Genomic DNA, 18,302 nt, shown 5'->3' with positions numbered 1-18,302 from the left:
AATTTGGTATCACGCCGCCTTCAGAGTTTATGGCGTCTAAAATAACCTGAACAGGCAATAAATTGGAACTGAGTCTGTAGGCCATTATCAAGCTGGTATCATGACCCAACAATGACTAAAACAGCAACGATGAATCAAGCGTTACCGGTTTTTTTTTTACAATTTTAAGGATAAACACCTCATTTTGGGAACTATGCATTTCTTCCGAATTACCCAGACTTTAATTTTTGTGCATTCACTGGCTCAATTTCCATGTTAGCATAACGTGTTGCTTAGCATAAAGACTTCAATCCTATCGGAGTCAGTAGCCTACCTCCTTCAAAGTGAAGAAATACAGCTTACAGCAACTCTGAAGCTGTCTTATTTACACGAGGTATCGTGTGCATTTGAGATACACGTACTGGAAAACATTTTTAAACGAGACGTTGTTTTCGGAGAAGTTAGACGGTTGGAACTATAACAGCTGAACATACATGTAGCCTTCCGTCTTCCGTCTTCCGCTGGTTGAGCGCAGTGATGCGCGCACCTTCTGAAGGTAGTTTTAAAAGGTAGAACTTCTCCGAAATGTCAATTTCCCCCCCGCACGTGTATTTCAAATACACATGACACCTCGTGTAAATTAGACAGCTTCTGAGTTGCTGTAAGGTGTATTTTTTTCACTTTGAAGGAAGTAGGCTACTCACTCCGATAGGCTTCAAGTCTTTATGCTAAGCAACACGTTCTGCTAACATGGAATTGAGCCAATGAATGCACAAAAATGAAAATGAAATCGAACCGTGGTAGTCTGGGTTTTCTTTAAACATAATAGCACAGGCAGCATTTTAAAGATCTAGTTTTATTGAAACTATTTACGAATAATATAATGATGATATGACTAACCTTGAATGCACACACTAGTTTACTTTTTGAAATGGACAATTATGCCGACAACATTTCATTCCCCCCCCCCAAACAATTAGCCTATCAACACTTTTTGAACAAACTTTTAGAAGAACAACTGCATGCAAAGATGGTAAATAAAAATGACAAATAATATTGTTTCATACACAACAAAGGCACAACAGAGTTCATTCACAGAAAAAGAGTGTTAAAATAAATCCAGTAGTAAAAACGGGTGCTATATTCCGAGGCAATAAAGGCCTTGAAAATGTATTTAAAATACAGAAGCTTTATATACAATATTGATCAAAGTAACTACTGTTTTATAAATGAACTCTATATATTCTCCCGTTGAAAAGACCAAGAGTACGACGTGGTGGAAAATGTACCCACCATTATCTGCTTGTCTTCGTACTGATCATCAGTTTCAGCATTTTAAGAATGTACTGGTAATGAAATAACTTTGAGACAACAGGGCAGAACTGGAAATAACAAAAAAAAAGGGAAATTATGCTGACAAATTGTTCTCCACCTTTTCATTAGTCTGATTTAACTTGTATTGTAAAAACACATCAAGCCGTTACAACTGAAATTGCCTATCTCTAATCTGCGACATAAAAGATCGGTATGAAGGCCATCTAGAGCAGTAAAAAGAACAGATTTACCCATAAATCGCTAGGGCAACAATGAGTGATTCATCAAATCATTACACCACAGTCTACACAAAGCCTGGGACCGCCAGCGTGTGGTCATAGTGATAGGATTTCCTTTTTCACAGAAGACACTGGCTTAATCGTTATGTTTTTATATGGATGGAAACCCAATATTCCCAGAAGTCTCGGAAGCACAAAATACACTTATTTGCGATGCCACAGGCATGGGCTTTTGTCATGATCCCATGGCAAATTTGAAATATTATGTTCTGCTTTGTTATGTTACATTAAGGCCCTGCGAGCATAAAATGCAAATGGAAGATTTAATCTGCTCCTTTCTAATGGCACAGGGTCAAATTCTAAATCGGATCTTCGCTTTTGCAATCTCATAGGCGATGAGTCAACCTGTATTCTTCAAGCATCATTGCAAGGCTGGCACAGGTTAACCTGACAGCGAGTTCTTTCAGTCTGGGTGGCGTATAAGTGCTCTTCTGTGGAAAATAAGAGTTATAACTGAGTAAAAATGGGCCTGAATGCGGGAAGGCCATAAGTGAGGGCTTGGATATTTCAGTTCCCACATCAGTAGCACCACATCAGTCTGACTCCTGCCCCATGTTCTGGGGCTTCCATCCATGCCATTCAGTTTTGGCATCATGCTCAGCCACGGACTGCCCTGATGACACCGCTAAACACAATAGTGCATAAAATATGAAATTATATTACCAGCCTTATTCTAATAGAACTGCAGTGACCATGACATTGTACATGACACTAAGGCTTTTTAGTTATTTGTATTCCCATATCTGTTTAAACTTATTTTTAAGGAATACATATGGACTAATCATTATTTCACACAGCAACTTTTGCACTGCTACCCCAACATTAATATTTTCCTACTACATTGACACCAAATCCACCCAAATTCTGACTCCTGACCCCACTCCAAAAACACATAACAACACATGAATAAACTCAAAATAACCATAAAACGGAACTTTTACAATAATAAAAAAGTATAAAATAATGAATCTCTCAGGTGAGAAGTTTTTTGTATTTTTTTTTGTAGCTGAGCTGCAGTACTATTTTGCAGCAGTGTGTGGCGCCACTGAGCTCTGGCCTGTGTGGTGCTGCTGCTCATTGCGTTGCTCCAGGGTGGTGGTGAGGGGGGAGGGGGGGAGGGGGCAGCCAGATGGTCAGTTGACCAGGAGGAGGATCTAGGGGGGTCCAGGCGGCGGTGGGAGGGGGGTGATCTTGGGGGTACGGCAACTGGACGTTGCGGCAGGGCTGGCCCGTCCCCTTGGCAACAGTGGCAACCATGGTAACTGTGCCCATGGAACCCACCTGACACTGGCGCCGGTGTCGCAACAGCCGATCGGTCCGAGCGAAAGTCTGGGAAAAGAGAGAATCCATTAATAATTCAGACTGTTCTGAGGTCTAGGACCCAGGACTAGAAACGTGTACCTATTAAACTGTGTGTGTGTGTGTGTGTGTGTATATACTCTCACTGAGAACTTTATCAGGTATTTATTAGTTATTTTTTAGACTTATTATGTCTTCTGCTGCTGTAGCCTATTATGTCTTCTGCTGCTGTAGCCTAATTGATGCGTTGTGCGTTCAAGAAATGCTCTTCTGCATGCCACTGTTATAATATGAGGTTATTTGCGTTGCCGTCACATTCCTGTCAGCTTTGACCAGTCTGGCCTTTCTCCTCTGACCTCTCTCATTAATAAGGTGTTTCTGCCTGCAGAACTGCTGCTCAATTAATGTTTTTTTTCTTTTTTCGCACAATTCTCTGCAAACTGTAGAGACTGTTGTGCGTGAAAATCCCAGGAGATCAGCAGTTTCTGAGATACTCAAACCACCCTGTCTGGCACCAACAATCATGCCATAGTCAAAATAACTGAGATCACATTTTTTCCCCATACTGATGGTTGATGTGAACATTAACTGAAGCTCCTGACCCGTATCTGCACGATTGTATGCATTGCACTGCTGCCAGTTTAGTAAGTACTAGGATTATAAACAAAAGACACACTATAGCAATATTAAAGGAGCACTGTCACACTTTTTTCACTTGAGTTTATTTGGATTAAATGCTTACACAATGCGTGTAGGCATGTTTAAAATCACCGTCAGTGTAGCTGTTTCCTAGATATGGGGAAAAACAAACACATCTGGATACATGGCCTGGGCTGAAATCCGGCCAGGCCCCTGTCTGTTTACACATTCTCCGGGTGCCTGTGTGGATTTCCTCCATCATATTCTCTGCGCTTGCTTACTGCTGCTTTGTTGCTTGGACCCCGGCAATTGCTGCTTGCAGCTATATCTATGTTCAGAAATATTACCTAAAGTGCCCATGCGGACTAATGACACAGCTGACTGTCTGCTCACAATACCGGCACTTAAAATGCACTATACCAATAGTGTACTTTGTTTATCATTGTTAAATGTCTTTTCCTTTATGTTTTTGATAGCTGATGGTGATAGACAACTCCAATCCAAACTCAAACTGTGTGTGTCTGTGTGTGTTCACTCCCTCACCTTATGGCAGCCTTCGCACTGGTAGGGCTTCTCTCCGCTGTGAATGCGCTTGTGTCTCATCAGATGATATCGCTGAGTAAAGCGCGTGTCACACACGTCACAGCCAAACATCTTCTGCCCTGAACGCAGAGAGAGTTTGTTTATTGAAAAGTGTCAGTGTGTAAGCACTCTTTAATGATCCAGGCCTTGGCCTAGTTAACTGCTGATGTAGTGTATTACCTAGTCACATTTAAAAAAAGGCGCATTATACTATTTTGGTCTAATATGTGGAAGAACGATAGGTGCAAATATGTTGCGCATGATGTATATACATTTTGGCAGTAATTAGACTAACCCTAACACATATCTAACTGTGAGAAGAGAAGGAAAGAACTGAGATCCTAGTCACAGAGCAGAAATAATCAATCACAATTCATTTCAACATAAGTTATACTTTGCTGCACAACCCTTGCCCAAAATGGCACATTTTCAACTGAAAAAAGTGTTGCACAACACTTTTTCTCAATGTGGCGTGCCTCTAGAATTTTGCTATGTTACTACATACTTTGTCGCATTGATTGGAGCACGGCCAGATGGAACACTGAAGTTTGTTGTCACCGATAGGCTATGCCAGGCGCCACTGTGTTTGCAGAGATTTAAATGTTCGGCATCTTGTTACGTAGAGACAACAGAACCCTCTTCACAGACCCTAGCCGAAGTATAAAAAACGCAAACGCAAAACGCCGTAGGAAAGGTCATGCGGCGAAGTATGAATGAGGCTTAGTAGTGAACAGCGCCCTCTGTGGATTCCTGACGGTAATGCACCACAGCCCTATAAACAGTGCTATGATTCATAATCTCTTTGGTGTCACGGCAAGAAGTGGACGAGTTCAGGTGTGAGACTGCTCTACCACTTCATCAAACCCATGGTGTGCACATTCCCCTGTCTACTTATCACTGTATTCTGTTGATGTGATTTGTCTTGGTTCAGTGTTATTTTAAGGGGAAAATAACCCCTGAAATTTTAGGGGTATCCCAATCCTCTCAATTTAGAGCAATGCAGCACAAGTAATATTTTTTAAATTGTTTTATTTCAGGTCAGTGAATGCCCCAAGTTTTCGGTAAATACAAAGCCACTAACTAGATAATGAGGGTACATATTAGTTCATATAAGAAAACATAATTATTACAAGATTTATTTCAAAACTTTAAGAATCACAACTGAATTAAAAGACATTTAATAAAAAAACTAAAATGATATTGTCTCTTCTACACCATGCAAGTACTCACATAAGCTTATATTCCTAGAGTTAATTCAAGCAAAGACTATACTATATTGAGAAAATAATAGCTCCTAAATGTCTTAATTACTTAATGGCCTTCTATACAGTACTGGTCTACCGACTGGTCACAACATTTATGTCTTAAAATGTTTGTCAGATGTTTCTTCATTAGGTCAATAATAAAATGGTTTAAGTGACACCTCCTTTATCAATTGGTTTTACTGGTTCCAGAATATATTAGGAATAAAATGATAAGACAAGGGAACAGAAACATGATACAATGGGAATGAGACAGAAACTAATCTGGCACATTATCTCCACCCCTTCCACACTCAGCACCTTCTCAGATTCAAATATGACCACTCACATAGACATGTATACTGCTCATTTCAAAATATACCATAATAAAATATAACCATACAGTTGTAAGTATTAAAGCTTCCTGCTGCAACCACAGCTCCTGTACACCCCAGTATAGCATCATTAGCCTTTGTGTTTTCGCTGGATGTTTCTACAGCTAAAAGACATCCAGCCCAAACGGCTGCAATTGTCCATCCATAATCTGGAAAATCACTTGCAAAATCTAAAGAGGTAAAATAACACATTTTGCTGCAACTCTAAGATATAAAAGGGCAATGATAACCAATGGACAGAACATATTTCTCCCCCACAGACTATACTACATCAGGAATTAAGGTGTGAACAAATAAAACTGCAGTCACAGTGAGAGGAATTCCCTTTGGCTGTTCACAGGAAAAACCAGCACAATGGCATGGATGGCAATATCTGATGCATGAAAGCACAACAGAAACTCAACAGAGAGATACAACACTTTGTCTGCCCCTGTCCAAGGGTCTGTGAATGTCCAAGGCAAATGTTCTAAATTTCATTCCCTCATTAGTGATGCCACAGTCAATTTATCTGTGCATGCATCATATGCCATTTAAAGAAAGTCTGCTCCTTTGTGACATCACAGCTAAGCTGTCTGTGCTTAACTGTGAATTTAAATTTGTTTGTGATGTCACAGTCAATTTATCTGTGCATGTATATGACAATTAAATAAATCCTTTGTGACATCATAGTTAAGCTGTCTTGTAAAGAACAGATATAGAATAATTCAGAAGTTCTCCTATGTGATGTCACAGAGCATGGATATACTGTGAAAGCACCAAGGCAAGGCTTTCACAGGTTTGGTGATCCAGAGAAAGTAGAAAGAATATAACAAAGACAATGAGTAAAAATGGGTCTAATGCGCAGAGCCACTGAGCGCTGGCCTGTGTGGTGCTGCTGCTCATTGCGTTGCTCCAGGGTGGTGGTGAGGGGGGAGGGGGGGAGGAGGCAGCCAGATGGTCAGTTGACCTGGAGGAGGCTGTAGGGGCGTCCAGGCAGCTGTTGGAGGTGGGGGCTGCTGTGGGTATGGCCACGAAATGTTGCGGCAGGGCTGGCTCGTCGCCTTGGCAACAGTGGCAACCGCAGCGACCACGCCCATGCTGCCAACCTGACACTGGCGGCGGTGTCGCAACAAGCGGTCGGTTCTAGAGAAGCTCTGAGAAAAACAACAAGAGGAACTCTTACTGAACGGGTGTGTGCATATACTGGAAAGAAGTGTGAGAAAAATGTGTGTTCACTCCCTCACCTTATGGCAGCCTTCGCACTGGTAGGGCTTCTCTCCACTGTGAATGCGCTTGTGTCTCATCAGATGATATCGCTGAGTAAACCTCTTGTCACACACGTCACAGCCAAACATCTTCTGCCCTGAACGCAGAGAGAGTTTGTTTATTGAAAAGTGTCAGTGTGTAAGCACTCTTTAATGATCTAGGCCTATGATGGAGTTCAATGTTAATGACAGGTATTATCTACTTAAATTCAAACTAAAGGTACATAATATTATGACCAGTTAATATGTGGAAGAGTACAAGTGTTGTTCATGATGTACAGTACTGTGCAGAAGTCTTAGGCACCCTAGACTTTATTATATATATGTTTATTTTTGTGTGTGTGTTAGTATAAAAGAACACATTTGAGATTTTTAAATATTCATTTTCCAAAAGATTGAATTTTACAGAGACTTTTTTGTATTTAATCAAAAACATATTACTGTAAGCAATTGACTACTTTTTACATAAAAACTTGATCAAGGCTGTCTAAGATCAGAAGCAAGGAGTCAACCAAAGTCTGCAGAAGAACTGTGTTCTCCAACATGCTTGGAACAACCTCCCTGCTGATTGTCTTATAGAACTGCAGGACAGCATTGGCTATCTCAGAGAAGTGATGCACTTTTAACGCCAAAGGGTGGTCACAAAAAAATATTGATTTGATTCAGTTTTTAACTATTCTGCCAAATTACTAAAATGTAATGTAAAATGTCTAGTATGTTTATTTAGGACCTTTCATTGAATTATTTTTTTAAAGGATCTTATCTGTACAGAATGTTATACAGGTGCCTAAGACGTTTGCACAGTACTGTATATCCCAAAGGTTTTTTAACAGAGTGGCGCTCTTGCATTTTAAACCACCATAAAAGTTAGTTTCGGTATTCCAGAGCCTTAGAATTACACAGAAATGCCTTCAGACAATGACAGTTAAGAAACAAATGTCATAATTTGGCCGTCAGAAAAAGCCATTAATTCTCCTTCTGATTCTCTTGCTTGGCTCAAGTGCACCAGGCAAGATCAATCGAGCACAGACATGTATCTGAATCCAAAATAATGATATATTTGGCCCAGATCTGTTACATTCATTGGTGAGAACCCTGAGACTGTGAATAGATCTCTCTGTAGTTTACATAAAAGTTTATAAATAACAAAACATGGAAATAAACAGAATAAACTGAGATCCTAGTCACAGAGCAGCATATGAAAATAAATAACAATCATACTCAAAGGTAGGAGTGCACACTGCCCCCTGTTGGACTGCTGGCTCTGGTGCAGCACAACTTCTGAAAGAAAGTGATGTAACTAATAATCAGAATGATGTCACAGCATTGAGACTCCAATATTGGCGATCAGGACGTGCACTGAAGAGGTGGATGTGATTCAGTGTAAACCCCCCTCTCTGCCATTTCTCTCTATCAGATCAGTCATCGTTTACGGGGGGAAAACCCTAACATTTTAGGGGCACCCCAATCTTGTTGTGATTTAGAGCATAACGGCACAGATAGGATCTTTTTAAAAATTGTTTTATTTCAGCTCATTGGAAGGCCTGCTTTTTACTAAATACAAAGCTACTCACTAAATAATGAGGGTACATACTAGTTTTCCTTTCCAAATAAGAACAATAATTATGATAACAAAATTCAATTTTTGTTATTTTGCTCAAGCAGTAATTCACATGACCACTTTAAGAAAAAAACATTTAAGACCACAAACTGCATGCAAAACCGGCTGATAAAAAACTAAAATATAACATGTTTCCTACACTACACAGACACTCGCATTAGATCCTTCTATTCCTAGGGTTAATTCAAGAAAGGAGTATCCAATGATATATTCCGAGGAACCAAAATCCCCCAGGTTTTGGGATTAAATGCTGACTGTGGCTGGCAGGCAGGCCCTCAGGGTACGATTGGTTTTAGCATCGCCCAGGGTCAGGTAGACAGTATTGGCCAGGTTCTCCAGCGACCCCTGCTGGATGTTTGTTTGCACACAGTCTGCACACTAAAGCTGCACATGGAGCACTTCCTCACACTCATGGTCGCGTGAGCTCGGCTTGTGGGCCATGATGTGGGAAGAAGCAGCTAATGACGTCACATGCTTTGGAGGAGAGAGCATGTTCGTCTACACTCTGCCACCTTGCCTGTTGAGATTGCAGAGTTCACTGTATACGATTGGACACTCCAAATTTGGGGAAAATGGGGGAAAGCATAAAAAAGGGGGGAAAGTCAATTATTTTAAGTCAATCTGGGTACTCTATTCAGCACTGTTACAACTACTGGTCACAACATTTATGTTGCAGTCAGAACATATATTAATTAATTTTGTTCTGAATTAATTGACCGATAATAAAATGGTTTAAAATTACACCTCAAATACCAATTCTCCTCACTGATCCCCTGATTTAAGAATATTCTTGGAATAAACGTATATTAAGACAAAGAAAAACAAACATGATACAGTGGAAATGAGGTGGAAATTAATCTGGCACATTACGTCCAACCCCATCTAATGTCCTCAGCACCTTCTCAGATTCAAATGTGACCACTCACATAGGCATTTATGCTGCTTATTTCAAAATATACCAAAATAAAATATAGCCATAGCTACAGTTGTAAGTATTAAAGCTTCCTGTTGCAACCACAGCTTCCTTGTAATCCGCAGTATTTCCGCATCGTTAGCCTAAATTGGCTTCAGCAGCTAAAACACATGCACCCAGCCCTAAAGCCTAGAAGTCCTTTCATACACTGCAACACGGAAAAGAGTTCTTAAAAAGCTGCAGCTCTATAAAACAGAAATTCAAAGATAAAAAATAAAATACAAAAATCTCCCTCACAGGTGACATACAGTATTCGCAAAACATGGAAGTAGTCAACCGCCGCCATTTTGCTGACATACAAAAATCGTGTTACTAGCTAGGTATGGTTACCAACCTGAAGCCGTTTACTGACATTACAATCAAGAACAGTTTTTCCATCAGCAGCTCATTAACAGATACATAGCTAGCTAGGGTAAATTTAACAGTGGCAGCAAAGAGAAGACGGATAAATAATAATCTTCCTAGCGGTGTTGACCACTACATTCTGTGGACAAATTATTTATTTAGCAAACATGAGTCTAATGACGTTAAACACTGCAAAATCACAATGGTTTTAGCTAGCTGCTCATCAGATGTATTAATATGTGTGTGTAAGTTAGTTATGTGTGCAGACCATAGACGGTACAAAAATAACTCCAACTCCAACAATGCTTCAAACAAGCTAACGTTAGCTACGGTACAGAGCTAGCCTAACGTTTGACATAAATAGCTACGTTAAGTTAAGTCTAACATTCTATCAATGTCACTCTTTCTGGTGGTTGAAGTTATTCCGTTTTAAAATGGTTTACTCGCGAGCCAGCTACTGATTGTGCTGAGCGTAGCTAAGTTTGGGCGATAGCCATCTGTTTTGCTTGTTTTCTTTGGGTGGACTTTATGCATTGCTGTAACGAAGACGCAAATCAGCTAGTTAATGTCCCGCCGATTTTTCTAACTAACACCCGATTTTACCTCTGGTCTGAACACACTTGTACGAGGACGGCTGAAACTCCTTGTGATTCATGGCTAGCCATACCTCGCCTTAGTTTCTGGCCTTACCTGTAAATTAATCTAACTGTTGATGTACTAGCTGTAAAATGTAAATTTAGAGAAATCTTATCTTGGTCGACCCTGTTGTTGATTTATTGCTGTCGTGTTGTTGCAAGCATGCAGTTTTAGCCACCTGCTGTAGTTAGCCATCTAGCCGCCATCTGAATTGGGGGGTATTTTAACAAAGCAGGATTACTGAGTTAACTAGCAGGATAAATGCGCTGAATAAAACCCAGAACAGGTCTTACTTACATGTTCCAGATTTGGGAGGGCAACTATTTATTTACTAACTACCCAGTTATCCAGCTAACTCCGTAATCCTGCTTCGTGAAATACCCCCTGGACGCTGTGTTTTAGCCAGCATAATGGTTATAGATTGTTGCTTCTATGTCAACAAAATGGTGGCAGCATCTCAATTCCGTCAATGGAATACTATCTACACTGACAGCCCCAAGGAAAGATTTCGCAGACTCAATCCCCCATGAAAATTAACCTGACAAATTATGTCTGCAACTGCCATTATGTTGGGGGTAACATTAACAACACAGCCTAACTGTAAATGAATGTCTGAAGTTCATAGTTGGGCTTTGGATATTTCACTTTTGATGGTGAATGAAAATGCCACCTCGATCCTCCGCTGATATTATACAGTCCCTCCCAAAGGTATTGGAACAGCAAGGCAATACACTGAATACATTTGAGGTTGAGAAAAACAGATGAACACAAGACAAGAGTTCAGAATTTCTGCTTTTATTTCCTGGCATTTACACCTAGATGTGTTAAACTACTTAGAACATAGCACCTTTGGTATCAAATCACCCAATTTCTAGGAGAAAGTATTGTTCCAAAACTTGTGTGGCTCATCTCTGTACTCCTTTTCCAATTGTAAGCTCACCTTCCGATTCTTACTACTGATGAGTGGTTTGCATCTTGTGGTATAGCCTCTATATTGCTGCTCTCTAAGTCTTCTTTGAACGGTTGATTGAGATACCTTCAGCCCTGCGCTGTGGATATTGTTTGTGATGTCACTGACTGATGTTTTGGGGTTTTTCTTCACAGCTCTCACAATGTTTCTGTCATCAACTGCTGTTGTTTCCTTGGTCGACCTGTTCAATGTCAGATGTTGCTCAGTACGCCGGCGGTTTCTTTCTTTTTCATGACATTCCAAGTTGTTGCACAAGCTATCCCCAATGCTTGTGCAATGGCTCTGATAGATTTCCCCTCTTTTCTAAGCTTCAAAATGGCTTGCTTTTCTCCCTCTGGTCTTCATGTTGGTTTATCTTTTCTAACACAAATGCAGTACTCACAGGCAAAGTCCACGGCTAAAACCAAGAGCAGGCATTCAGAACTATTTATTGTTTAACCAATCAATCTAACAGGACACATCTGGAAACAGCAACAAGAAACACCTGTCAGTCACATGTTCGAATACTTTTGCTCACCTAAAAATTTGGTGGGCTGATACAAAAGGTGATATGTTCTTAGTTGATTAACAAATCTAGATAAAAATACCAGGAAATAAAAGCTGAAATTCAAATGTGTGATCTCATCTTTTGACCTCAAAGTCAATTGTCTTCAGTGTTCAGCGAAAACAAAGGAATCTACCTTGCTGTTCCAATACCTTTGGAGGAGACTATTTTACTTATTTACCATTTAAAAACCCTGAATTAGTTTTCCCTAATTAGCATAAACAGCATAACGCAACCTGACTAAAGCCATAGGTTACCCCCTTCCAAGCCGTCAACAGCACAAAATAACTAAAACCAAATTAGAAATGTTGCAATATGGAAAAACAAAAAACAAAATGAACTACCAGCTCACTTCATGTGAAAGAAGTACAGAAAAAAAAAGTTTTTGTATCAACTTCATAGCTGAGCTGCAGTACTAGTTTGCAGCAGTGTGTGGTGCTGCTGCTCATTGCGTTGCTCCAGGGTGGTGGTGAGGGGGGAGGGGGGGAGGGGGCAGCCAGATGGTCAGTTGACCTGGAGGAGGCTGTAGGGGGGTCCAGGCGGCGGTTGGAGGTGGGGGCTCCTGGGGGTACGGCCACGAAACATCCCGGCAGGGCTGGCTTGTTGCCTTGGCAACAGTGGCGACCGTGGCGACCGCAGCGGCTGTGGCGGCCGCAGCCACGCCACCCACCTGACACTGGCGGCGGTGTCGCAACAAACGGTCGGTTCGAGAGAAGCTCTGAGAAAAACAACAAGAGGAACTCTTACTGAACGAGTGTGTGCACAGTAGAGGAAAGTGTGTGTGAATGTGTGATGGAGAACTGTGTGAATGTGTGTCTGTGTGTGTTCTCTCCCTCACCTTATGGCAGCCTTCGCACTGGTAGGGCTTCTCTCCGCTGTGAATGCGCTTGTGTCTCATCAGATGATATCGCTGAGTAAAGCGCGTGTCACACACGTCACAGCCAAACATCTTCTGCCCTGAACGCAGAGAGAGTTTGTTTATTGAAAAGTGTCAGTGTGTAAGCACTCTTTAATGATCTGTTGCACAAGATGTAGGTACATTTTAGTGTTCTGTATTATCTGTGACATTTAAATGAAAAGTGTGATACTATTACCGTCTAATACAGTGGATCTCATTCCTGGTCGTGGAGAGCCGCAGGGTGTGCAGGTTTTAGTTTTTACCTATCAGCAACCAATTCAGACCCAAAAAACTAGGTCAGTTAATTGATAAAATAACAAATTAACTGCTTTAAGTGCTGAGTAACAACAAAAGCCAGCACACCATGCAGCTCTCCAGGAACAGGGAACAGAGATCCTAGTCAAGCTAAAAAATAATATTACTACTCAAAGGTAGCAGTGCACACTGCCCCCTGTTGGACTGCTGGTTCTGGTGCAGCACAACTAACGAAAGGAAGTGATGTCACTAATGCCTGACCCAGGGCTCATTCCAATGGCTGATTTCACTAATCATTTTTCTTCTTCTCCTAGCTCAGCCCCTCGGGAGAGGCTAGGAAAAGTGTCAAGAAAAAAGAAATGAAGACGGTGAAATTCAGAAAACGCGAATTAGACAAATTGAATGTCCATGATCCTTCAAATGTAAGTTAGGAGCCACATCAGTTACAGACTTGGCAGGTGGGGAGATACTTCCGCAAAGGATGCGCTAATGTTTTCCTGCTCAAAGGAAAGATTGGGAGTTCCTAACTTCTACTTCTAGCTCCTAGAAGGAACATTTAAAGGGTTTGAATGTCCTTAAAGATGGCGGATTTCTGGGTCAGAAGCAAGTAAATGACAGAAAGGAGAATAATAAGCGACTGGAATGAGCCCCCTGTGTCTGCATCACAGGTCCTGGAGATGTTCCAGTTCTTTCAAATTGCTTATTTTTCACCTCCTCCTTCCATTCCTTGCTTATTTCTAGTCCTAGCTCTATCGGGAGAGGCAAGAAACAAAAAAATATGAGAAAAAGAAGTGAAGATGGGGAAATCGAGAAAACGTGAATTAGGCAAATGGAACATCCTTGCTCCTTCAAATCAGTTCCAAGCCATATCAGTTACAGACGTGGCAGATGGGGAGAGACGGATCCACAGGCTGATCACTATACGTCAGGAATTCACAGAAAATACTTTCGCAAAGGATGCGCTTGTGTTTCCTTGCTGAAAAGTTGGGGAGCCTCCCTGCTTCGAGCTTCCACAGTGTAGCTCTTGGAAGGCACATTTAACGGGCTGGAATTTCCTTAAAGATGGCGGACCTCAATCTATTCCCGGATCAGGCAAGGAACAAGGAGAAAAACAGGCGATTGGAAAGAGCACCTGGTTTTTGTTTTCTCCTTTAAATAAGCAGCCATTTTACACCCAAAGCAAGCAAAGCAGCCCAGGTGGCGTAATCCACTTGTGTAACAAACTAGTTTAATTGGACAGTTAACTACTGAGCAATGCCAAAATGGATGACACTGCATCTCTCAAGAACCATGGCTGCAGACTCCTACGTTTGACTGATGTCATAGCCATGAGACTCAAATGTTGGCAATCATGACGTGCACTGAAGAGGTGGATGTGATTCAGTGTGAGACTCTTTCTACCCCTTCATCAAGGCAGAGGTGTGCGCACCCCCTCTCGCTGTATTCTACCGATGGAGCCATTTCTCTCTCACATCAGTGATCGTTTAAGGGGAGAAAACCCTGAACTTTTAGGGGCACCCCAATCTTGTTGTGATTTAGAGCAATACGGCACAAGTAGTATTTTTTAAAAATGGTTTTATTTCAGGTCAGTGGAAGCCCTGCTTTTTACTAAATACAAAGCTACTAACTAGATAATGAGGGTACATATTAGTTTGCCTTTTCAAATAAGAACAACAATAATTATGATAACAGAATTCCATTTTTGTGAGCAAATCTTTCTCTTTTTTTTTCTTTTTTTTTACTCAAACAGTAATTCACATATGACCACTTTAAGAAAAAAACATTTAAGACCACAAACTGCATGCAAAGCCGGCTGATAAAAAACTAAAATATAATGTGTTTCCTACACTACACAGACACTCGCATTAGATTTCCTTCTATTCCTAGGGTTAATTCAGGCAAAGAGTATTCAATTATATATTTTGAGGAACTAATGGCCTCTAAAAAGTCTTAATTACTTAACGGCCTGGGTTCTCTATACAGCACTGATCCAACTACTGGTCACAACATTTTTGTCTCAAAATTAATTTTTTCTGCATGAAAAACAAGAATAAAAATGGTTTAAAATGACACCTCCATTATCGGCTTATCTTCACTGTCCCAGTGGTTTCAGAATATATTAGGAATAAAATGATATTAAGACAAGGGAACAGAAACATGATACAATGGGAATGAGACAGAAACTAATCTGGCACATTATCTCCACCCCTCCAAAACTCAGCACCTTCTCAGATTCAAATGTGACCACTCACATAGACATGTATACTGCTTATTTCAAAATATACCATAATAAAATATAACCATACAGTTGTAAGTATTAAAGCTTCCTGCTGCAACCACAGCTCCCTTGTACACCCCAGTATTTCTGCATCATTAGCCTAAATTGGCTTCTGCAGCTAAAACACATCCAGCCAAACGACTGAAATTGTCCATCCATAATCTGTCACATAGAGAATCACTAGCAAAGTCTAAAGAGGTAAAAGTAACACATTTTACTGCAGCTCTATGATATAAAAGGGCAATGAAAAGCAACCGAAAGAACTCTCTCTCCCTCACAGGCTGTACCACACCAGGAATTAACAGAGGTGTGAAGGCGTGTGGAGCCTGTAGGGATAGCAATGGGAGTTTCCCTCTCACTGTTCAGGGGAGAAACCAACACAGTTACTATGGGGAAGAATGTAGGTACGGATGGACACCTCTGCATGACAACATTGAAAGCACAAGTCACAGAATCTATCAGATGCACAAAGAACATTATATCAGCTCTTCTGTAACAGTCCATGGGTCTGACTAATTCTAAATCCTATTCCCTCCTTTGTGAAACAAGTCCATTGACCTGTGCATGTTAACGGATGCCAGTTCCCAAAAAAAATGTATCTGCTCCCTCGCGACATCTATGAAACAAACACCCACAAACTCATAAATTTGATACTTCCCCTTTATGTCACAAAGGACAACTTGAGAAAACAACCAGGCAAGGATAGCTGGTTCCCAACAGCAGGAAAACAAACTAAACTATTGTCCGTGGTTTCCAAATGGGGAGCTGGATGGAAAAGTATGACAGCACTGAATCAGTGTGCCTGTATGTCGGAAGGCCACGGGCAGGGTTTGAGGCATTTTGTTTTTACTATGAATGGACCATCCCATTAGCCCGCTATGTTGTAATGGCAAACAACCACAGTTTTTTCTGCCTGCTCTGAAAGCAATGCCATATGTAACACTGGGGAAATGGCATTGCCAACCAGACTCAATTTAACAGCAATGCAGAGAACTTTATCTTCCCATGTCTCAATAGTGTGTATCTTTTCACTTTTTTTTAGCAACACCAATTGAAGGTCAAATAATTATTTTGTACATGAAATTTCAACTGCTACTAAATTTCTACCAACTGAACCCCCCCCCCCCCCCCCAACACCTTTAGGTTTGCCCAACTACAAGTAGTTCAATCGAATCCACCCAAAGCATTCCCCCACCCCCTTCCTGAACCATCAACATCACATAAAATGATTCTAAATAACAATAAAACACATTAAAAAAAACAAAAAACAAAACCAAAAAAAGTACAAAATAATCTACCATCTCTCGCATTGAATGAGCTGGTACTTAAGGAAAAAAAAAAAAGTTTTTATCTCAACTTCATAGCTGAGCTGCAGTACTAGTTTGCAGCAGTGTGTGGCGCCACTGAGCTCTGGCCTGTGTGGTGCTGCTGCTCATTGCGTTGCTCCAGGGTGGTGGTGAGGGGGGAGGGGGGGAGGGGGCAGCCAGACGGTCAGCCGACCTGGAGGAGGCTGTAGGGGGGTCCAGGCGGCGGTTGGAGGTGGGGGCTCCTGGGGGTACGGCCATGAAACATCGCGGCAGGGCTGGCTCGTCGCCTTGGCAACAGTGGCGACTGTGGCAACCGTGGCAACCGCACCCACACCGCCAACCTGACACTGGCGCCGGTGTCGTACCAGTCGATCCTTCCGAGAGAAGGTCTGAGGAAACCAAGGACAGGAGCAATTAGTGTGTGTGTGTGTGTGTGTGTGTGTGTGTGTGTGTGTGTGTGAGAGTGAGTGAGTGAGTGTGTGTGAGTGAGTGTGTGTGAGTGTGTGTGTGTGTGTGAGTGAGAGTGTGTGTGTGTGAGTGAGTGTGTGTGTGCGAGTGTGTGAGTGTGTGTGTGTGTGTGTGTGTGAGTGAGAGTGTGTGTGAGTGTGTGTGTGTGTGCGAGTGTGCGAGTGTGTGCGAGTGTGTGCGAGCGAGCGTGTGCGAGCGAGCGTGTGTGTGTGTATGTGCTTGTGTGAGTGTGTGCATGTGTGCATGTGTGTGCACGCGTTTTCACTCCCTCACCTTATGACAACGTTCACACTGGAAGGGCTTCTCTCCACTGTGAATGCGCTTGTGTCTCAACAGGTGATAGCGCTGAGTAAATCTCATGTCACACAAGTCACAGCCAAACACCTTGTCTCCTGAACATAGAGACAGACAGAGAGAGAGAGAGTTTATTTACTGAAACGATTCATTCCCCAGCGAATTGCATAAACATTATCTAAGCCAGAGGTATTCAATTACAAATTCAAATGGGCCAGACTTTACAAACAGGAAATACAGATGGACCAGAAATGTTTGGCCAGAGATTTTTAGATTTTGGTGATAAAAAAAAAAAAAAGTAAAACGCAAAGGAATGTAGTAAAAATGTATTTGTGTAAATGTATTTTGTCTGTGTCTGACATAAGGCCAAATTTTAGATTTTCAATTAATTAATTTAATTCAATTGAATTAATAAATTCAACCATCTTACCCAAACACATCACAAACTCTGCAGAAACAGAATACAAAAGACAAGAAAAAAAAAATGCTTTCAATAAATGTAACCCATGCTATGAAGTCAATTTTAAATCACCGGCATGTGAGATCCTATATGAATCACTATCCTTGTTTATCCCACATTGAAGTTTGTTGTTTTTTCTGATTGTTTTAATAAAGTGGTCCCAGAGTATAGGCAATACCCAAATGAGCAGAAATGAAAATGTGATTAAAAATGTTCAAACTAAATTATTTTTAAGAGTAACACAGCCAGGACGTAAAACAC

The 18,302-nt window shown here is 41.2% G+C and overlaps 1 protein-coding gene across 8 annotated transcripts in view; it reads right to left on the bottom strand.

The window, feature by feature from the left end:
- Positions 1-819: 819 nt before the first annotated feature.
- LOC133138999 (zinc finger protein 271-like) overlaps positions 820-18,302 on the bottom strand; it is a 43,264-nt gene continuing 25,781 nt past the window's right edge. For 6 of the 8 annotated variants that reach the window (XM_061258217.1, XM_061258222.1, XM_061258221.1 and 3 more), the window contains 9 exons: positions 17,561-17,679; positions 17,013-17,208; positions 12,920-13,038; positions 12,595-12,799; positions 8,214-8,273; positions 6,972-7,090; positions 6,695-6,881; positions 4,074-4,192; positions 820-2,921 (listed from right to left, as the gene is read on the bottom strand). In XM_061258217.1, coding sequence (XP_061114201.1) covers positions 2,667-2,921; positions 4,074-4,192; positions 6,695-6,881; positions 6,972-7,090; positions 8,214-8,273; positions 12,595-12,799; positions 12,920-13,038; positions 17,013-17,208; positions 17,561-17,679 — 1,379 coding nt within the window. In that variant the 3' untranslated portion in view covers positions 820-2,666. The remainder of the gene's footprint in view (positions 2,922-4,073; positions 4,193-6,694; positions 6,882-6,971; positions 7,091-8,213; positions 8,274-12,594; positions 12,800-12,919; positions 13,039-17,012; positions 17,209-17,560; positions 17,680-18,302) is intronic. The other 2 variants (XM_061258220.1, XM_061258223.1) reach the window with 2 other exon arrangements.

This window comes from Conger conger, chromosome 10, assembly GCF_963514075.1.
Source record: "Conger conger chromosome 10, fConCon1.1, whole genome shotgun sequence".
NCBI classification, from domain to species: Eukaryota; Metazoa; Chordata; class Actinopteri; order Anguilliformes; family Congridae; genus Conger; species Conger conger.
The sequence above is the reverse complement of the archived record's forward strand: the minus strand, read 5'-3'. Positions and strand labels throughout refer to the sequence as shown.